The sequence below is a fragment of the Schistocerca serialis genome, chromosome 8, assembly GCF_023864345.2.
Source record: "Schistocerca serialis cubense isolate TAMUIC-IGC-003099 chromosome 8, iqSchSeri2.2, whole genome shotgun sequence".
Taxonomy (NCBI): domain Eukaryota; kingdom Metazoa; phylum Arthropoda; class Insecta; order Orthoptera; family Acrididae; genus Schistocerca; species Schistocerca serialis.
The window spans coordinates 281,507,176-281,530,901 of NC_064645.1; the positions used below are offsets into that span (position 1 = coordinate 281,507,176).

General features: G+C 40.2%; 1 protein-coding gene across 1 annotated transcript in view; it reads right to left on the bottom strand.

Moving 5' to 3' along the window:
* Positions 1-252: 252 nt before the first annotated feature.
* Positions 253-23,726, bottom strand: part of LOC126416471 (39S ribosomal protein L4, mitochondrial) — a 46,279-nt gene continuing 22,805 nt past the window's right edge. The window contains exons 4-6 of the mRNA XM_050084207.1: positions 23,390-23,499; positions 7,840-7,913; positions 253-566 (exon numbers count right to left, since the gene is read on the bottom strand). Of these exons, the coding sequence (XP_049940164.1) occupies positions 418-566; positions 7,840-7,913; positions 23,390-23,499 (333 nt within the window). The 3' untranslated portion in view covers positions 253-417. The remainder of the gene's footprint in view (positions 567-7,839; positions 7,914-23,389; positions 23,500-23,726) is intronic.

Genomic DNA, 23,726 nt, shown 5'->3' on the forward strand with positions numbered 1-23,726 from the left:
ATTGTATTAGATATGATGTCGAACATGATTACCACAATGCTGGATATGTAACATACCTGCTAGCAATCACTCTGTGTATAGTAGCAACAATAAATATTTTCAACTATTAGAACTGCCCTTTGGACACAAAAAAGAATATTTAGAACATTATACAGAAGATACTTAGGCATACACATTAGGTCCAAAACCATGATTCTGAGACTATTCAAGAAAGAGGGTTAATTATAGCCTTTGATCAGTAAACACAAATCATAGCAAAAATTAACATTTATTTCACTCTTATGGACAGAGATATGTACATAACTTCTGATACAGTAGCCAGTAATAAATATAGTCAAAATTTCACAATTAAACTTAAATTGCCCAGCTATCACAGATTCTCATTATTCAATCTGTAAAATTTTTGTTTGGTAATATTTATCCAACTTGACCAATTCTGAACTTTTTGTTCATATGCCGACTATCGCTTCTGTGAATATGATAAAGTAGTTTCTCTTCAATATGATTCACTGCTGCCAATGTAAGCACAAGTGTGTTGTGTTTTAACATACTGTAAACGTTGAGACCTGAAATCAAGTAGATGATTTACCAGCTATAGTTACAGAAATATATATTTTTAAGAACAATTAACTGAATGCAAGAAGTTCATGTGACACATGTGGAGGAAAAGATACAATTGAGGAACAATTTGTTCAGTATGTATATTGACTATTGTGTGCCATTCCAAACACTCATGCTTGATGGATTAATATTACAAAACATTATTGTAACAACACAGCTCAATATTAGGGATCTTTTAGAACAGAATATGTTTGGCACCTGCCATCTGGCCAGCCACAACTTACAACATGAAGCCTATTTCATTCTTACCTCTTCTTTAGTTTCCATAGTATCTCTCATTTGCTGTGCCCATACCAACTCCATGCTGTGCCCATACCAACTCCATACAATATCTTTCCTATTTTTGTTTTGTTTTACATTTGTGATTTCTTGTTTTCCACATCTCTTCTTAGTTCTGCCCCAGTACTGTTTCTATTATAACCTCTGTCTTCCTTTTGTTCTTATTCACATTTGTCTTAAGAATTTATTCTACTCTTTTCTTTGACCACTGTTATTATATTACTTTATTTTAGCTTTCTTGTCTATTTATTTCACAGTTAATGTTTCTTTCCAGCTTAACCTACAAATTGGAATTTTCTCCCCTTGCATGTTTGTAGTGAAAATGAAGACTCCAATTTATAAATCACCAGATTTAAAATCATTTGGAAAACATGACATAGGTACATAAAAAAAAAGAGTTGCATTATTAAGGATTCATGATGAATCTGTCAAATTCCACTTACAACACTACAATAAGCCAGAAAGAACAAAAATGTCACAAACCACTTCATTAAAAATAATAATTAATAGAGTAAAATGTTATCTAGGTACACAATTTTAACCTAATTAAAACAATGATATATGACAACTACATAACAGTCAAGAGAAAAAAAAATCCAGATAAGCACGAGTAGGACTCACACACACCAAGGGTTCCAAAAAATTTAATTGTGTACCTAGACAGTCCATCCATCCCAGGAATTAAGAATTTCGACCATTGTTGCCTATTATAGGTATTGATACTTGCATGATATCAAAATATGTGACACAAATTCCATATATTTTGATTGCACTATCGTAGAAGTTTAAGTTGTTTACACCACCAAGGACTCATGGACTTTGGTGCATGACATAACTTTCAACTTGATACAGCTGCCCATTCCTGAGAAAAAGACTATTAACAACTGGACGGATGGACAGTCAGACAGATAATATGATAAAAATATATATTTTCTCATGTGATATAATTACAAATTAACAATTTTTGGATCTTTTTCTTTACTTGTACTGTAGAACCTTCCTTTTTGCTAATTTTAATGATTCTAGGTCAGTCATCGTCAAACTTTGTTGCTCAATAGCCAATACTGACACTGTGGGGTGGCACCTCGGGCCACGTAGATACCAACCCAATTATTAATTGGTGGTGGTAGTGGTTGTTGTTGTTGTTGTTGTTGTTGGGTTGTTGTTGTTGTGGTCTTCAGTCCAAAGACTGGTGGTCTGATGCAGCTCTCCATGCTGCTCTATCCTGTGCAAGCCTCTTCACCTCCGAGTAACTACTGCAACCTACATATTTCTGAATCTGCTTAGTGTATTCATTTCTTGGTGTGCCTCTACAATTTTTACCCTCCATGCTTCCCTCCAATACTAAATTTGTGATCCTTTGATGCCTCAGAATGTGTCTTACCAACTGATCTCTTCTTCTAGTCAAGTTGTGCCACAAATTCCTCTTCTCCACTTCTATTCTCTTCTTTCTAAACTGTTTATCGTAAATTTTTGACTTCCATACGTGGCTACACTCCATACAAATCTATATTCAATGTTAACAAATTTCTCTTCGTCAGCAATGCTTTCCTTTCCATGACCAGTCTACTATTTAAATCCTCTCTACTTCAACCATCGTAAGTTATTTTGCTGTCCAAATCGCAAAACTCATCTTCAGAGTCTCATTTCCTAATCTAATTCCCTCAGCATCACCTGATTTAATTCAACTACATTCCATTATCCTTGTTTTGCTTTTGTTGATGTTCACCTTATATCCTCCTTTTAAGACAATGTCCATTCCGTTCAACTGTTCTTTGAAGTCCTTTGCTGTCAGACAGAACTACAATGTCATCGGCAAACCTCAAGGTTTTTATTTCTTCTCCCTGGATTTTAATCCCTGCTCAAAATTTTTCTTTTGTTTTATTTACTGCTTACTCAATATACAGATTGAATAACATCGAGAATAAGCTACAACCTGTCACACTCCCTTCTCAACCACTGCTTCCCTGTCGTGACCATAGACTTTTATAACTGCCATTTGGTTTCTATTTTGCTACCTGCATTTTACTCCTGCCACCTTCAGAATTTGAAAGAGATATTCTAATCAATATTGTCAAAAGCTTTCTCCTAATCTACAAGTGCTATGAATGTAGGTTTGCCTTTCCTTAATCTATCTTCTAAGATAAGTCGTAGGGTCAATATTGCCTCGCGTGTTCCTACATTTTTACAGAATCCAAACTGATCTTCCCTGAGGTCGGCTTCTACCAGTTTTACCATTCATCTGTAAAGAATCTGTGTTAGTATTTTGCAACTGTGACTTATTAAACTGACAGATAGGTAATTTTCACACCTGTCAGCAAATGCTTTCTTTGGAATTGGAATTTCATATTCTTCCTGAAGTCTGAAAGTATTTCGCCTGCCTCTTACATCTTGCTCACCAAGTGGAAGAGTTTTGTCATGGCTGGCACTCCCAAGGCTATCAATAGTTCTCACGGAATGTTGTCTACTCCTGAGGACTTGTTTTGGTTCTTTCACTGTTCTGTCACATTCTTCACACAGTATCATATCTCCCATCATCATTTATGACCTCCTCCATTTCTGTATTATTGTCCTAAAGTATGCCGTCCTTGTATAGACCCTCTATACACTACTTCCACCTTTCTGCTTTCCCTTCTTTGCTTAGGATTGGTTTTCCATCTGAGCTCTCAATATTCGTACAGTGGGTTCTCTTTTCTCCCAAGGTCTCTCAAATTTTCCTGTAGGTGGCATCTATCTTAGCCATTCAAGATTAGCTGTTTTACTTCCTGTCGATCTCAGTTTTGTGACTTTTGCATTCCTTTTCACGTGCTTCATGTACTGCATTTTTTATATTTTCTCCTTTTGTTAATTAAATTCAATATTTTTTATGGTACCCATCCTTTCCCCTGTTCTTTTCAATCATTCCCTAATACTCCCTCTGAAAGTCCTTACAACTTCTGCTTCTTTTAGTTTATCCAGATTCCATCTCCTTAAATTCCTACCTTTTTGCAGTTTCTTCAGTTTTAATCTACACTTCATAACAATAAATTGTGGTCAGAGGCCACATCTGCCCCTGCAAATGTCTTAGAATTTAAAACCTGGTTCCTAAACCTCTGCCTCACCATTACGTAATCAATCTGAAACTTTCCGGTGTCACCAGGTCTCTTCCACGTATACAACCCTCTTTTGCGATTCTTAAACCAAGTGTTAGTGATGATTAAGTTATGCTCTGTGCAAAATCCCACCAGGTGGCTTCCTCTTTCATTCTTTATTCCCAATCCATATTCACCTACTACTTTTCCTTCTGTTCTTTTTCGTACTATCAAATTCCAGTTCCCCACGACTATTAAATTTTTGTCTCCCTTAACTATCTGAATAATTTCTTTTTTCTCATCATACGTTTCTTATAATCTCCTCATCATCTGTGAGGCTAGTTAGCATATAAACGTGTACTACTGTGGCAGGTATGGGCTTCATGTCTATTTTGGCTACAATAATGCGTTCACTATGCTGTTCGTAATAGTTTATCCACATTCCTATTTTTTTTATTCATTATTAAACCTACTCCTGCATTACCCCTATTTGCTTAATTAGTGAACTACATAAATTAGTATTGTGTTGTACACTTTTTTTGAAAACCAATTTCTTTTTGTAAAGATTGTTATGTAAACACAATTACTGTATTACTAGTTTCCACAATATATATTGCCATCCTCAGGTCCATAAAATTGGGTAGTGGTAGTTTCATCACAAAGTGCTTACACCACTCTGTCACATGAGGACTATACAATATGCATAAAGAAGTCGAGGCATTACAGTGACATGCCACATGTATGTACAAACATGCCATGCCATTCACACTCGAGAGTTGTACATACTTTATGATACAACATGTCATTGTAATGCCTCGACATTTTTATGCATATTGCATAGTCCTCATGTGACAGAGTCGTGTAAGCACTGTATGATGTAATTGCCACTATCCGCTTTCACGGAGCTGAGACTGCAACCAGTAAACCAGCAATTGTGTTTACATGGTGATCTTGGCAAATAAACTGGTTTCCAAAAGAAGACTACAATACAAAATTATAAATCACCTCCTGCAGTGACTAATCACTTCAGGTAACCATAAATTAGTATGTTATGTGTCTCGAGTGGACTAGCTATAATAAGGGTGCAATAAATTGGCTGCCAGTTCTGATAATTAAAAGTTGGCACCATTCACAATACTTTATGATGACTGCTATGTTTCAGATTTCTGCCACTCTTAGTGACCCAAAGTTGTGAAACTGTAATTGCTTGAGGAGTGCTGCTGCGTTATCTCTGTGAGTGAGTGATTAATTGAATAATAACAGTCGCTGTGCTTATATGTAAATGCATTATGTAATATGAGTCACAATCACAAATATTTACAAAATGTTTTCACTGTCACATTTCTCCTACTTATTGTGTTTTATTACAGTAACTTTAATTGCTACAAATAAGTACCACATCTGAAGATTACCATCAGTGTAATGAGCATTCACAAAGCCATGTAACTTCTGTGTCCAAATTTAAACCATAGCAGCTGATCAGTATGAGCTGCGTACAATTGTGAGTTGTCAATACTGCAGTACAAACAATAAAACATTCCTCCCTCTCATCCTCTAACCCCGCAGTGGCTGACCACTTACCCGTTAGCACCTCAGATAAGTGACCAACTTTACTTAGCTCACAAATTCACCAATGTCAATTAAAGAAGGAGATCTTAAAATATTAATGCCTTAGTAAGTGCTTTTGCTTGTTAATGAGCAGGAAAACTACACTCTTCAAAAGCTCTTAACATTAGTTGACATTTTAGGATTTGGTTGTTAGTTGCTAGATACATATTACTGTAAAAATACAGCTGAGAACCATGGAGCACATGAATACTTGATTCGCACCATAGTTTAACAACCACTGTTCTAGGTCAATGGGAAGTATCCTATAGGTTTTGATGAGTGAGTTTGTGAGTATCAGAATATGTGACATAAATGGCTGTACCTTTTGATTGCATTGTCTTGAACCTTGAATTTTTTACACCAAAAAAAAGGACTGTAGAGCTTAGCATGTGGCATAAATTTCAATTTGATATGTCTAAATGTTCCTGAGAAACAGGGTTCTTAACTGGCAGACAGACAGACAGATGGACAACAAAGTGGTCCTATAAGGGTTCCGTTTTTGCCAACTGAGGTACAGACCCCGAAAAATAAAAGCAGGGGAGGACCTGAGCAGTATTGCATGGACAGTTGGTTTCCAAATCATACCAGAAAAGACACAAGTGATGGAACTACGCTGGATGAACCACAATATGCCTAGGGATTTGCAGGTGGGAGAGATGAAGTTGAAAGGGTGAGAACTTCAAATACTTTTGGCATCATACTTCATTCAGGGGAATAATGTCCAACCAGAAGTAAACCAATGAATCATTAGTGCTTCCATATCATACAACTGACAACCAATCATGAAATTGAGGGTAATCTTAATGAAATTTAAAATTAAGTGCGTAATGCAATAATCCAGGGCTGTTATATGGCATAGAAACATTTGCTATCATCAAGAATGACTCAGAAAAACTGATGGTGTGTGAGAAAAAGATCATGAGAAGGATTTTACCACAGGAAGGAAAAGGGTGAAGGAGACTGAAAAATGAAGAAATATATGATGTGAAGAATCAGCCCAATATTGTACTGAACAGGCAAAGATTAAGTGACTACAATGGGCTGCAAAGGTATGACGATAACTGATTATGCTACCGCAAAAGTAATATTGGTAGGAAGGCCAGAGGAAAAGTGTCCCACTAAGTGCCCCCCCCCCCTCCCCCTCCAGGGAAGGCCAGAACAAGATGGGAGAATTGACTATGGAAAGATTTGCAACAACTAGGATTCACAGGAAACTGGATGAATCTGCATAGGATAGTATACGGTGGAGATAGTCTGTAATGTCAGCAAGTGATCCGTTGCATTTTGGCACATGTCCTATCATCATCTTTGGACCTGCTATTACGAACAGGATGATGACAACAATGTGGGCTGGAATAACTTCAACAGAATGAGATGGAGGAAGTCTCCTAGACTGTTTAGTACAAGTGATTTTGGAATGGAGAGAAGTTGTTGGATATGTAGGAAGGGAATAAGGATGTGAGCACTTAAGGATCAATTTAAGAACAATTTATTTCCAAATAGATGAACTTCACTCAGAGTGAACCTCACTCAGAGAGGTGTCTTACAGTGGTTTCATATCTTTGCAAATCAATGAGATACCCTATCACTCTATATGTTGGTCCTTTCCAGCAACTTCCTGTTCCTAGGTTCTACCTTTCACTATCAGAGACGAGCTCTCTACTTGCAACTCATTCTAGTAATATGCAATCAAATACTTTAATCACAATGGGAGACAACTGTGAAACAGTACTTGTTCCTCTTTATATTCTGACACACAAGACATATCATCTATTATTTGTTGCTACAACTAGAGATGAACTGTGCAGAGCCTATTCTTTTCTAACAAGCCGAAAACTCAGTATTGTAATTGCTGCTAGATATTTATCAGGAACTCAGTTGTCCTCCTTTGAATATGTACAGACTTCTTGTAGTTTCTACTGCATTTGCATCAAAGTGTCATTCTATAGCATGCCAGCACCTGCTAATTACATTGGTGCCTGAGGTCATTGTCCTCACTTTTTCTGCCACAAGCTGTCAACAACTCTACTTTATACAGTGCAGTGGCCCGCTTCTGATGTCCATGACACCAGGCTTTGTGAGTTGTCTTACAATTGCTCATAATAAAGATTTCCCTTTCCTAAGCCATGCCACTTCTTACAGTAATAAAATTCTATAGCCATGACAGATTTGCAAAGTCCATATTTGCCGTTAGTAAGTAAATATGTAGGTAAGTATGTAAAAAAGATGTTGAGAAATGATAAGAGAATGCACAACATACCGTAAGCAGGCATCAGATTGACATGATTAATCGCATCTGTTGCTGCTGTAATATTCCTGGGCATAATATCCAATCTGGAATGAAAACATCAAAATTTTGGTAATGATATTGCGAAATTACTTAAATGATGGCAGCTGTAATTACAGAGAATGCACGAGAAATTTCAAATGAATATCAGCGTAAATAATGTCAGATACCATTAGAAGGAGAGTAGCATGCACTTTCCTGATGGAAAAACATTAAAAACAAGACCAAGTGATAAATCATGAAGTGAGGCAGAATTGTTTGGTGGGTGATACTGGTGTTTACAATACTTGAATACAAAAATCTTATGTTGCCCCAATACATACGAGGGGGGACCGAAAACAAACCGGATTGTTGTCATAAAAAATTTATTGACGAACCCTTTTACAAAATTACTTCAGTCACCTTCAAAATACTCTCCATTACACGCAATGCACTTGTCAAGTCTCTTTTCCCACTGTTGGAAGCATGTTTTGACCTCTTCAAGTTTGATATTATCCAGTGCCCTTTGCGAAGCTGTTTTTACCGCCTCCAATTCGTCATAATGCTCCCCTTTTAGCGTTTTTTTCATTCGTGGAAATAGGAAAAAGTCACATGGGGCTACGTCCGGGGAATACGGAGCGTGGGGAATGACAGACCACCTCTGAGATGCCAAATAGTGGGTCACTCATAAGGCCGTGTGTGCTGGAGCGTTGTCGTGATGCAGAAACCAGTCACCTGATCGCCAAAGTTCAGGGCGTTTCCTCCTCACTTCCTCTCGCAGATGCCTTAAAACATCCAAGTAAAAGTGCTGGTTAACAGTCTGGCCAGGGGGTACGAATTCCCGATGCACAATTCCATGAACATCAAAAACGACAATGATCATCGTCTTCACATTTGACCTCACTTGCCTTGCTTTTTTGGTCTGGGAGAGTTGGGAGTCCTCCACTGGCTTGATGCTTGCTTGGTTTCTGGGTCATACCCGTAACACCAACTCTCATTCCCTGTAATGACTTTGTTCAAGAAGTTTGGATCACATGGAATCTCTGTTTTCAAGTCCTGACACACATTCATGCAGATGGTTTTTTGCTCCTGTGTGAGAAGGTGTGGAACAAATTTAGCAGAACACGTCTCATGTGCAAATCCTCACTAAAAATCCGCTGGCACGAGCTCCAATTGATTCCTGTCTCTGCTGAAATTTGGTCGATCATTTGGCGATGATCCTCGTTGATCTTTTGGCGGACCTTTTCAATGTTCTCCTCATTTTTACGATGTTGAAGGGCGTCCAGAATGAGCTTGGTCTTCAACACACATCTCACCCCGTTTAAAACGCCCAAACCACTAGAAAACCTGTGTGCGGCTCATAGCGTCCTCCTGGAAAGCTTCCTGAAGGATTTAGTGTGTCTCCGTTGCAGTTTTTTTACGCAGGAAACAAAATTTCACACACACTCTTTGTTCTTTTAAAGTTGCCATAACGACTTCGCAGAGGTAACCTGCCAACAGTCAGAGAAACACAATACCACACTTGCATGTTCACATGTTCAGCTCTACACTGACGCCGTCTGCACAGCTGTTTCATCAAGGTCTCTACTAACACCATCTAGCGTGAGAACCCTGCACTACATCTACGAGTGACAGCGCCCTCAGAGTCCGGTTTCTTTTGGGTCCCCCCCTCGTATACCTCTTTTACTATTTGTCTCATGTATGTACCAATTCAGAATAGAAAGCTGTGAAAACTCTCTCTCTCTCTCTCTCTCTGAAGATTAGACCGCTTCAGCTGTAAGTCCTTTCTTTATTAGAATGACTGGTTTCATAGCATTTTAGCTGCATCATCAGGTGCAATAAAGTCAAGTCATGTTCCCAATGAGATTCTGATGATGCAAGCAGCTAAAATGTTTTGAAATGGGTTGTGCTTATTAGTAAAGGACTTACAGCTGAAGCAGTCTTATCTTCAAAATGGTATATCCAGGATGTGGCTGCCATGACTTTAAAGTCAACTGCACAAAAATAATAAGCTACTGAAAAAGTTACATGGGAAAAGTTTACTAAAGAGGCCAGTTCTACAATCTGCACTCATCATACCTAGTGAAATGTAATCAGAACAGGAGACCATGAAAAGATGTAGGAATAACAACAGATGAAGGCAAAGATTACTCACAGCATGGTTTATATTCCTCTTGATAACGATGTTGTCTTCTCTCTAGGAAGTGATTCAAGCACTCTAGTGGCAGTCTATCCCATTCCTGATAATGGCTTATGGCAGGTTTGGAAGAGTTGTTGGTGGCAACTGAACACTGTAATTCATTGTTTCAATGTATCCCAGACATGCTGCATAGGACTGTGACCTGGCTATCTCACTGATCAGTCTATGTGGTGAATACTTTCAGCTGAGAGAAATCCATTCATCAGAGCAACTCAATGTGGATGAATATTATCTATGAAGAAGTAACCTGGACCAACTGCTACTCAGAAGTCACACACATAGTTGTAGATGTCCAACATTATGCTTCCCAATAACACTACATAACTAACACAAGCCAGGTCAATTTTCATGATGTTCCTGCAATTTTGTCACCTGCTGCATTGTCTCCTGATGAATATGCAAGAGCCTTCTGTTCTCAGATGTCCACCTGAGTGCAGCTATGGATGAAAGTTGAGATTTTGTTAGTGTACCTTGTTATCATCTTTTCACTTTTGTTCAGTAATACCTCATTAAGTCTCCTGTAGCTATGCAGTATTCTGCAGCTGCAGATTTTCAGGGTAGGTTGATACTGGTTTGTCTCTTGTCCTCCTGAGACCAGTCTTGGCTTTCCTCACAGTTTACCCGATATATGCCTTAAGCCCTTACATGGAATATGACGGATGCCTGGTTTATGGAGCCCTGAGCCATGTTTCACTGCTCATGTTTTTGGAGTTGGACAAAAATGCATTTAATGTTATGCCAAACCAGGAATCTGCTGATCTTATTCGAAACTCTGCCAGTGTACAGCAGGTAGGCCTTTGTTTTATTCTCCTCATCATGTTCTGTTTAATGGGCCTGTACCTCCCGCCTGAAAGCACACACTGGATCTGAGATATCCATTTTTCTTGAATACATCTTTAAAGTGGCTGAGCTGTGTTCTTAGTAAGATATTGCCTGGCTCTTGAGGACCAGTGTACATAGAACAGAATCATTCTGTGAACTGAAGTGGGATTCATCTGTGAAGATAACACTTTTCCATTCATTCATGGTCCAATCTTACTGTGACAGTCTATACAATTAATGATCCCATATGTGCATTTCCCTGATTGGAGCACATACTTCTGGGCATCTGGCATACCATTTACACAGAGTGAATGGAAACTGCAGCTCCTGAGATAGTTGCACATATAAACTTTGCTAACAAAGTCTTTCTGACTTCATTGGATTTTTTTCGAACTGTTAAGACCAGATATTGCATTTGGTTGGCCTTGTACTGATCACTAACAACAATTTGCTCTAAACTGTACCTGCCACCGGATCATTTGTGGCACATTCAACACTACTGAGACTATTGTTTGACCCTGACCTGCTTCAAGGCTTCTCAGAATTCTGCTAAGGAAGCAAAGCCCAAATGGCATCTTTGATGGGCATCACATTGTTAACTTCACAAAGAGGCTACTCTCTGATCCTGCACTTACAGATATCAACAGTGAAACTTTTAAAATTTTTATAAAATATCCAGGCCTTTTGAGATCATTACTTCACACAATAAAACTAATGACAAGTTTGGTAAAACCCCCACAACTGCTGGCAGGGCTACAAAAGAATCTTCTCCAAGAGTAATACACATAATTGCTCTAGTGCACTGGCAAATCAAACCTAGTGTATGAAAAACAATGTGGATAGTACACTACTGGCCATTAAAATTGCTACATCAAGAAGAAATGCAGATGATAAACGGGTATTCATTGGACAGATATATTATACTAGAACTGTCATGTGATTACATTTTCATGCAATTTGGGTGCATAGATCCTGAGAAATCAGTACCCAGAACAACCACCTCTGGCCGTAATAACAGCCTTGATACACCTGGGCATTGAGTCAAACAGAGCTTGGATGGTGTGTACAGGTACAGCTACCCATGCAGCTTCAACACGATACCACAGTTCATGAAGAGTAGTAACTGGCGTATTGTGGCGAGCCAGTTGCTTGGCCACCATTGACCAGACTTTTTCAATTGTTGAGAGATCTGGAGAATGTGCTGGCCAGGGCAGCAATCGAACATTTTCTGTATCCAGAAAGGCCCGTACAGCACCTGCAACATGCGGTCCTGCTGAAATGTAGAGTTTCGCAGGGATCGAATGAAGGGTAGAGCTACGGGTCGTAACACATTTGAAATGTAACGTCCACTGTTCAAAGTGCCGTCAATGCGAACAAGAGGTGACCGAGACGTGTAACCAATGGCACCCCATACCATCACGCCGGGTGATACGGCAGTATGGCGATGACGAATACATGCTTCCAATGTGCGTTCACCACGATGTCGCCAAACACGGATGTGACCATCATGATGCTGTAAACAGAACCTGGATTCATCTGAAAAATGAGGTTTCGCGATTCATGCACCCAGGTTCATCATTGAGTACACAATCGCAGGCACTCCTGTCTGTGATGCAGTGTCAAGGGTAACCGCAGCCATGGTCTCCGAGTTGATAGTCCATGCTGCTGCAAATGTCGTCGAATTGTTCGTGCAGATGATTTTTGTCATGCAAACGCTCCCATCTGTTGACTCAGGGATCGAAACGTGGCTGCACGATCCGTTACAGCCATGTGGATAAGATTCCTGTCATCTTGACTGCTAGTGATACGAGGCTGTTGGGATCCAGCACGGCATTCTGTATTACCCTCCTGAACCCACCAATTCCATATTCTGCTAACAATCATTGGATCTCGACCAATGCGAGCAGCAATGTCGCGATACAATAAACCGCAATCGCGATAGCCTACAATCCAACCTTTATCAAAGTCGGAAACATGATGGTACGCATTTCTCCTCATTACACGAGGCATCACAACAGCGTTTCATCAGGCAATGCCGGTCAACTGCAGTTTGTGTATGAGAAATCGGTTTGAAACTTTCCTCACGTCACCATGTTGTAGCTGTCACCACCGGCACCTACTTTATGTGAATCCTCTGAAAAGCTAATCATTTGCATATCACAGCATCTTCTTCCTGTCAGTTAAATTTCGCCTATGTAGCACGTCATCTTCACGGTGTAGCAATTTTAATGGCCAGGAGTGTAAGTTCTCTGAATCCTGCACATGGTTTAAATTAATTTATGAGCAGAAAAGTCCAAAAGTAGCCACTTCTACAGCAGCAGCAAAAGAAAGTAGATGGATAACTGGAGGTATTACAAAGCTCTCACAGACACTTAACTTTGTCAGTTTTTACAATACCACTACACTAACCCACAGTCACTTGATTACTATTAAAAGTATTAAAAGATATACAGGAGATAGCTGCTTACTGGACAAAAAAAAAACAACATTCAATGACAAAATAATAAATAGTGCACAAAATAAAAGCAAAGTAATTTTGGGTGTCATAAAACAAGAAAATGGAAAAGACAGACACAAGTTTAACAACATACAAATAAAATATGAGGATAGAACAATAGAAAATCCTTAGAACTTGTCAAATTCTGTAAATGACTACTTCTCTGGTATTGCGGAGAAGTTGCAACAAAATCTTCCTAAAACATATGTAGCACCCACAAGACTTACACAGCAAGCACATCTTGCGGATTTGATGGAAAAATTAGGTCAGGGTCATTTCTTTTCAAAAATTGATCTCCAAGAGGCCTCCCTGCAGCTATCTTTAGATGAAGAGTCAAAGAATCCAGTTTCTGCAGTTCCCATTCAGTAGCGCTTTCGTCCCAGCTATTTTCTAAAGTTTCCTTGAGCAACTCACGTCACAAGTACCTTCTTGTTCTAACTATCTAGGTGATACAGTTGTTTCTGGTCATACACCAGCAGGACACGTACCAAATTTGGAGGCATTGTTTCAAGTATTGTTCAGAGTGAGACTGACGTGCAACTACTCCAAGTGTTCCTTCTTTCACACGGAAATTGAGTACCTTGGCCACGTGATTAATCTATCTGTCACACTCACACCTAGTGGTCATTTGTGCCTTGTCTGCACCAAACAATCTATCAGAATTGCAAGCTGTAATGAGGAATCTAACCTATTACATCCATTTTATCCCGAATGTTGCTCAGATCACAGTATCTCTGAATATGGCACTGCACAAGCATTTTGTTCATATGGTCATCCGAATGTCAGAATGCTTTCCAGTGGCTGGAAGATGCACTACTAAGTGATCGATGTTTGGTTCGCTTTGATCCCAGCAAGCCGGTCACTCTTGCAGTAGATGCCTCATCTTATGGCACTGGTGCAGTGCTGTCAACCTGCATGGGCTCCAATGACAGACCAACCGCATTTGCGTCAAAGACACTGACCAAGACCCAATGCAACTACAGCCAATTTGAAAAGAAGGTATTGGCTATCATTTATGGGGTCACGCACTTCCATCAAAACCTGTGCAGCCACTTTTCTCTAGTCACAGACCACAGACAGCTCTATTCAGATCCTCCCAGCCTGTCCAAGCACATACAGTACAGAAGTTACAACGGTGGGACCTTCTTTTGTGGGCATATCGGCCACCTGTCGAGGCTCCCTATTGGCTCCGATGCTGCATTTCATTCCTCCAAGGACTCTTGTCATCACATTGATTCAGAAGAAATCCAGCTTTGGAAGGTTTTCTGGTCACCTTCCACTGTGTGGCACAAGAGACAGTATCGGACCCAGTTTTGCAGATGGTGCCCAAGTTTGTTCGTTGTGGGTGGCCGCGGAGTCTGAAGGAGATATGCCACCCAGTGGTTCATTGCTACTTTACTCATTGACATACCATCTCTGTACAGATCGGCACCTTCTTGATGCACACTGAAAGTGGTAATGCAAGATTCATGGTCACTCAGTCCCTCCAGCGAAAAGTTCTTTCATTGTTGCACCAAGGACATTGGAGTAATGTCCGCACCAAGCAGATGACAAAGTGCCACTGTACATCGCCAAGAATGGATGTACAATTAGTGGTCATGACTTCACAGTGTGCAATGTGTGCAGGGTATCAGTCTGCTCCCTCACGGCAGTACTTTGAGTGGTCATATCCTGACAGACCTTGGCAATGCCTGCTCATACGTTCTGCTGAGCCATACTGGAGCATGCACTGGCTGATGGTTGTCGATACATATGGCAAGTTTCCCAGCATCGTTCCACTGAAGTCTACTACTTCAGTCACCACAGTATCAGCTAGTATGTCAATCTTCTGCACTGGAGGCTTACCTCAGGTGATAGCGTCAGATAATGGACCGCAGTTCACATCTTGGGAGTTTGAACAATTTTGTGCAGACAATGTCCTTATGGCACCCTTTCATCCACAGGTGAATGGTGAAGCCAAACGCTTTGTAAGGACCTTTAAATCACACATAAACAAGTTACAAGCCATCCACACACAGGACCAGGCTTTGACAGTTTTTCTCTTGTCATATCGCTCCCTGTCCGAAGATGAAAGTCATCAGCACAGCTCCTGCATGGACAACACCACAGGACTTCACTCCATTTGTTATGTCTGCCACACAGGCCTTATGCCCCTCCTTCCGACTCACAGTTTTGATCTCAGCAACCAGTGTTATTTTGTGCATTTGGCAGGGGTTGGAGATGGGAATCGGGTGTGGTGTCTGAGGTGGTATCCCATTCGACCTACATAATCCATAGTCCAGCAGGCATCAGAACAAGCTTTGGCCGAATCCACTCAGGAGATTTTGTTGCTCTCTTTTTGTTCACAGATCCAACATGCAGCCAGGGCACGCAGCAGCTACCGTCATAGTTGCAGATGTCACCTCCAGCAGACAGTTGTCTCTGCAGTGGGAGACATCCATGGACGCTGACCTGGCACTGCTGCCAGCATCACAGTTGTACTGGCGCCTCTTCACACAGCCACCAACAGGGTCGCACTCGGTTTCCTGGCTGGATGCCTTGGAGGGCGCAGATGTAATTGCCAGCAGCCTGCCTGTTGCATCATCTACCTCTGTGCCTATGGCCACTGAAGCGCACCCTGTGACTGGTTTTCTGGTCAGAATTTTCAGCCACACGCAGTGTGTACACTGCATTGTGGGTGGGTGCTTGGCATCGACTGAAGATTTGACACCTACCTCCTCAATTATCTTGGGGCTTCATCTCCCCCCCCCCCCCCCCCCCCCCCATGGCCCATCTCCATACCCAATGCTAGGGCAGATGATTGAGAGAGGGGAGATGGGGGAATGTGGTGTCATTTAGTATTGAGAGTGGTGCAAGAAGTACCAACCACTGTGGAACTACTGAACAATAAAGTGGTATCATGAGGCACCAATGAGATTCTAGAAATAAGCCATGCCTCCTGTAGTTGTGAGGCACCACCACCATGCATTTGCCTTCAAACAGTGTTGCCAGAAGCCAGGAGGGCAGTTCTGTTGAAGGTCAGATCCTGCCCACTTCCAGGAAGTTCCTATTGCACTAACATCATCGTGCTGCCTACTCACCATCAGACAGCCTGTGTCAATCATTGGGGAGTGAAGAGACTTCCGTCTCCTGTGACCTGTGCCTATGTGCCAACGCTAGCAGAACTGTATCAACAAGTGTTTACAAATTTGTGTTTTCTAGCAACTGTAGTGAAGCCAAAGTAAGGCCACTCTAAACTTGTATTGATTCGCCACTCACTCAGTAGTCGTGGTTCATTTAGTGTGTTCTGAACTAAGTCCACAGGTGCAGTTTCATAGATACAGCCGAACCTGACAAGCAAAGATAAGTTTTGTTGCAATTAATAAAGTATTACTTGTTCGGAGTTTGCTAATTTACTGTACTATCACTAGTCACCTCATTGTCCAGAAGTCAGACACAACACTAACAACTGGGCAATATGTAAATGTAGCACTGAACATAAAGAAAACAAACAGTATGCACTTCAGCCTAAAGAATGAACACATTTCTGTCACATTAAGCACAGTTGATAAATTTATAGATTGTGTAACAAACAAAAAGTTTTTAGGGATGAATACTGAAAGTCAGCTGACATGGAATGAACATGTAAAGGTGCTGGCAAAAAGAACGTCATCAGCATTCTCTGTTCTTAGAGTTCTATCATCAATTTGTTACAGACCACATCTTGTGGTGACATACTATTCCTATGTATTTCCATTTCTTGGCTACGATATCCTTTTTTCGGGATCAATGGCATAAAAAATGGGTACAGTCTTTAAACTGCAGAAAAGGGCTGTAAAAATAATAGCTAGAAATAGGAACAAGGCTCACTGTAAAAAAACTGTTAAAAAGCTGCATCCTTACTGTTGTAACAAATGAGTGCACTATCAATCTGTTGTGCATATCAAAGAAAACAGTACTAGGTATTTCACTAATAGTTCTATATATAATCATGGAACATAAGCGAGTTTGGACTTACATTTATCACGGGAAAACAATCAAAAAATTCAAAACATCATTTTCTATCAGGGAATTAAATTGTATAATAAATTGACCACGGAGATGAAAAATATTCTTAAAATACAACTGTTTAAAAAGGCAACTAAAACATTCTTCATGAATAATGCATACTACACCATCAAAGATTATGTATATTCAGAGTAGCAGTTAATAATGAAAGGGGATAACTGCAACACCATATCACATTACATTACTGTAATGCTTTTGCAAGAAAATTATGTGCCAAGATCTACAGTGCATGATAGCAATGTCTTGTCATTATCCTGTGCCTAAAATTTCACTAATCATGGTGGGGGGAGGGGGTATTTACTCAGTTATGCCCTTTCTGAGATACTAGAGTTGAAAAGTCATTAATTTTGTGGCTTTTTTTGAGAGAACTTCTGCCCCATGTATCCAAAAAACTATAAATGCAAAAATGACCAAATATGCTGATATCATAAAAAAATCTACATGGAACATGATCACAAAAGTAGAGCTTCCTAAACCAATTACATGAAGAGAGTAAACAGTTCAAACTTGACAAGAATTCTTTTGTGATACACAGCCATCACTCCATCATCACACTCAGTCTTTTCACTTCTCTCCTTTTTCGATGCTCCCCCCCTCCCCCCCCCCCCCCCCCAAAGATCTCTCCCCTGCCCTCCACCTAACCTGCAGCACTTCACTGTCCACCACCCCTACCATACTATTCCTCCCTATCCCCACCCTAGCCTCCTCCATACCCCCACCCAGTCGCCACTCGTATCATGCACTGGTGCTGCTACTCGCGGTGTGGTTTCAGTTGCCTGAGGCTGCACTTGTTTGTGAGAGTTGCAAGTGTGTGTGTGTGTGTGTGTGTGTGTGTGTGTGTGTGAAAGAGAGAGAGAGAGAGACAGAGAGAGAGAGAGATGAATGCCTTAAGGACTAAAAGCATTGTGTGTGTGTGTGTGTGTGTGTGTGTGTGTGTGTGTGTGAGAGAGAGAGAGAGAGAGAGAGATGAATGTCTTAAGGACTAAAAGCATTATTTGTGACAGTCTTTTTGTTGTGCCTACCTGTGACTCAGCATCTCCGCTATATGGTGAGTAGCAACTTTCCTTTTCATAACATTGTTACATTCCATCCTAAATTCTCTATTGTTTGATTTTTGCCTGACGGCTTTTCTTTGATCATAACCCAGTGCTGTTTTCCTATGTTACTATTTTCTTATGTATCACTATACTCAATGTCCGTCCTTCTTTCTTTTCTTTCCTGTGTTCCTCTTGTTGCCTTACATACCGCACTGCACGCTCTACTTATGAGCCATACTGTTCAACCGTCTCAGCCGTGCACAACAGACAGCTACAAGACCACACTGATTGTTGGTGCAGCATCTTTTGTGCCACATTACTCTTGCCAATATAATTAATCCTATACTTTCAAACTGATCACTCTCCCTGTGACACTCTCCCGTATTTCCACATGTTATTTCCTGCAGCTTTCAAAAGGCTCTGAGCACTATGGGACTTAACATCTGAGGTCATCAGTCCCCCTCCCCCTCAGCTTTCAGTGCCACATGATCTTGTATCTCATCCTATGAACCACTCCCCAACCCCACTCTTTCTCCGCCTCAACCCAGGACCTATGATGTTTTGAGTACTAGTCAAAGAAGCTACTCACAGACCATAGATGGTAAACTACCTTACAAACATCAAAATTTGCTCAGTCTCCAAAGCTTGTCCCCATGTCCCTACTGTGTACCCTTGTTGTTGTTGTTGCTGCTGTTGTGGTCCTCAGTCCTGAGACTGGTTTGATGCAGCTCTCCATGCTACTCTATCCTGTGCAAGCTTCTTCATCTCCCAGTACTTACTGCAACCTACATCCTTCTGAATCTGCTTAGTGTATCATCTCTTGGTCTCCCTCTACGATTTTTACCCTCCACACTGCCCTCCAATGCTAAATCTGTGATCCCTTGATGCCTCAGAACATGTCCTACCAACCGGTCCCTTCTTCTTGTCAAGTTGTGCCACAAACTCCTCTTCTCACCAATTCTATTCAATACCTCCTCATCAGTTATGTGATCTACCCATCTAATCTTCAGCATTCTACTGTAGCACCACATTTCGAAAGCTTCTATTCTCTTCTTGTCCAAACTATTTATCGTCCTTGTTTCACTTCCATACACGGCTACACTCCATACAAATACTTTCAGAAATGACTTCCTGACACTTAAATCTATATTTGATGTTAACAAATTTCTCTTCTTCAGAAACATTTTCCTTGCCATTGCCAGTCTACATTTTATATCCTCTCTACTTTGACTATCATCAGTTATGTTGCTCCCAAAATAGCAAAACTCCTTGACTACTTTAAGCGTCTGATTTCCTAGTCTAATACCCTCAGCATCACCCAACGTAATTTGACTGCATTCCATTATTCTCGTTTTGCTTTTGTTGATGTTCATCTTATATCCTCCTTTCAAGACACTGTCCATTCCGTTCAACTGCTCTTCCAAGTCCTTGACAGAATTACAATGTCATCGGCGAACCTCAAAGTTTTTATTTCTTCTCCATGGATTTTAATACCTACTCCAAATTTTTCTTTTGTTTCCTTTACTGCTTGCTCAATATACTGATTGAATGATATCGGGGATAGGCTACAACTCTATCTCACTCCCTTCCCAACCACTGCTTCCCTTTCATGCCCCTCGACTCTTATACCTGCCATCTGGTTTCTGTACAAATTGTAAATAGCCTTTCGCTCCCTGTATTTTACCCCTGCAACCTTTAGAATTTGAAAGAGAGCATTCCAGTCAACAAAGTCAAAAGCTTTCTCTAAGTCTACAAATACTAGAAACGTAGGTTTGCCTTTCCTTAATCTTTCTTCTAAGATAAGTCGTAGAGTCAGTATTGCCTCACGTGTTCCAATATTTCTATGGAATCTAAACTAATCTTCCCCGAGGTTGGCTTCTACCAGTTTTTCCAATCGTCTGTAAAGAATTCACTTTAGTATTTTGCAGCTGTGACTTATTAAACTGATAGTTTGGTAATTTTCACATCTGTCAACACCTGCTTTCTTTGGGATTGGAATTATTATATTCTTTTTGAAGTCTGAGGGTATTTCACCTGTCTCATACATCTTGCTCACCAGATGGTAGAGTTTTGTCAGGACTGGCTCTCCCAAGGCCGTCAGTAGTTCCAATGGAATGTTGTCTACTCCCGTGGCCTTGTTTCGACTCCGGTCTTTCAGTGCTCTGTCAAACTCTTCACGCAGTATTGTATCTCCCATGTCATCTTCATCTACATCCTCTTCCATTTCCATAATATTGTCCTCAAGTACATCGTCCTTGTATAGACCCTCTATATACTCCTTCCACCTTTCTGCTTTCCCTTCTTTGCTTAGGACTGGGTTTCCATCTGAGCTCTTGATATTCATACAAGTGGTTCTCTTTTCTCCAAAGGTCTCTTTAATTTTCCTGTAGGCAGTATCTATCTTACCCCTAGTGAGATAAGCCTCTACATCCTTACATTTGTCCTCTAGCCATCCCTGCTTAGCAGTTTTGCACTTCCTGTCAATCTCATTTTTGAGACGTTTCTATTCCTTTTTGCCTGCTTCATTTACTGCATTTTTATATTTTCTCCTTTCATCAATTAAATTCAATATTTCTTCTGTTACCCAAAGATTTCTACTAGGCCTCATCTTTTTACCTACTTGATCCTCGGCTGCCTTCACTACTTCATCCCTCAGAGTGACCCATTCTTCTTCTACTGTATTTCTTTCCCCCATTCGTGAAAATTGTTCCCTTATGCTCTCCCTGAAACTCTGTACAACCTCTGGTTTAGTCAGTTTATCCAGGTCCCATCTCCTTAAATTCCCACCTTTTTGCAGTTTCTTCAGTTTTAATCTACAGTTCATAACCAATAGATTGTGGTCAGAGTCCACATCTGCCCCTGGAAATGGCTTACAATTTAAAACCTGGTTCCTAAATCTCTGTCTTACCCTTGGTCTCAGTTAAAAACATAGCAGTGTCTTCTAATCTCGATCGATCCTTTATAATCGAGTCCCAATATAATGACACATGAGCAAAGGGCCTCATCTTTTCAAATATCTTGCATCTGTTCTCCTGGCAATGTTCAGCCAACCTCCCTTTCCTTGATTTGTCTTGTATTTTCAGCACAACACCCAGCTACAGCGCCAATATTATGACCTATCTAGACACTGCTGCATTTGCAAGGGACACCGTGCACATTGGGCACACAAAGACCCCCTTCGTCACAAGGTGTAACATATCTCGTGCCTTGGAGGTGGGCCTGAACACTTGTCTCATCCTACATCTCTGCAGCATGCATTCTGTCTTGCTGGTCATTGTGTCATACTATGGAAGGATTGCATCCAGTTAGGCACTTTCCGCCGATTCAGGAGGCATACTTCGTTGGTGGTATTTGAAAGCAGTTTCAATGTCTCTCTTGATGCAACCATGGTCTGTAAACATGAGTCCCAAATCCTACAATTCAATGTGTAGATGGTTGTCATCAGAAATCATCTTTGCTCTTTGAATTAATATGTTCAGACCACTGTCTTGTGTATAGGGTGGAAAAAACTATTTGTGTTCAAGTACCAGCCAGTTTGGTTTCCCATACACTAAATGACCAAGCTGCTCAAATCAAATACCCAAGAATTTTATGTTGCTATGGATGTTTTTAATGTGATCAACAAACTGCTGCAGTGGATTTTCACTGTTAGGCCATATGAGGAATGCGTCATCAACATACTGTAGAAAGCAAGATGGAAGCAATATCACAAGAGTTCATGATCGATGGAGACAGTGATGATCCATTGCTGTGCCATCTGTCATCTCAGAATATTTGTCATGGTACAGGTAGCACACTTTCATTACGGCATGGTGGAACAACGTGACAATCCCAGGTGCAAACTGTTGACTCAAAATATCCAGCATATCTTTTACAAGCTCTCTCATAAAGACATCCAGATAATTATGTCGTTCTGGCCATTTTCATTTTCTAGAGTGTCTCACTGTTTGCGAGTTAATAACTTGGTGTTTGCAGTGCCCTACTTTAAGTGCTAATAAGCCTACCAGTATGTTGGTGGGTGAACTGACTGCATCAAAAATGGGCTTTAGTGGGATAACTTCCTTGTATATCTTCATCAATCTACAAAGACGAGAATGTCTGGGGAATGTGGCATTAATTTCTTCATTCATCCTGGCAAACCAGAATCCTCCTAGAACTTTACTGCCTTTCTGACAACGGCCCGTGTTGGATCAAAACTAAGCTCCCAGCATGTATTGTCCTCTAAAAGTGTAGCACTTTCTGGTGGCATATTTCGTTGTTCATTGTTCAGAGATTCACAGTGGCATTTCCTTTATAAGCTGGCACAAAAGCTAAGCCTTTGAACACACATAACAAGCATAACCTTTGTTGTTCCTCAAGGCTAATATTAAATTTTGGTGGCTCTGCTAGTGGTCAGGCTGACATCCTCGGCTGTTCCATGCAAGAGATGCCTAACACACTGCTGTATTCCACTAATTATATCCAATATTGGTCATACCCAGTCGAATAGCAAGTTGATGATGGAAATAAATGACAATCAAGGAGGTTTTGGCATTAATTTATCACACTGATACCTCATGTGTCAGATCTACTATCTCATTATGGCTTGACTAGCCTTCTTTAAAATTCTGACTGCAGCACTAACTTACCCAGGTAGCTCTGCAAAATCAACTGATATTACTTACAACTTATTTCAGAATATATAAAACATCTTACCATGTACTTTAAGAGGAATCACTTGTAAAAACATACCCCCATGATTTCATATATTTGCCTCTTTTGTGAAATCTGGCTGAATTTCATATTAATTAGCTATCACTGATCTAAATGTTTATACACAAGCAGTCGCGAAAGGAAGAAGATATAAATGACTAAGGTGATTTGTTTTATTATCCTGGCTTGTCTAATCATAATTTCACTGTAACAAAATTTGAAAAGAAATAAAACAACCAAGAGACTCACTCATCCACAAACAGTACAGATGGGCCCCAATTTCTGCATTCCAGTAGATCTTCTATAAACTTAGGGTCATCATTTGGTATTTCCAAAGAGCTGACAATGTGAAGATCATCCTGAAAATAACAAAATGTAAATTCATAAAAAATTGAATCTATCAAACCTCTAAAATTTTTATGTTAACAAAACTTTTAAATCAGATATCAATAAAAGAATACAATCATTTCATTGTCAAACTTAATTAGAAACAGAAGTAATTAATAAGCAGTGTGATAATACACAGAGTGATAATAACTGAAGTTTCAGTTTTAAAATGCCGTAAAGAAAGAACCACTGCTCAGAA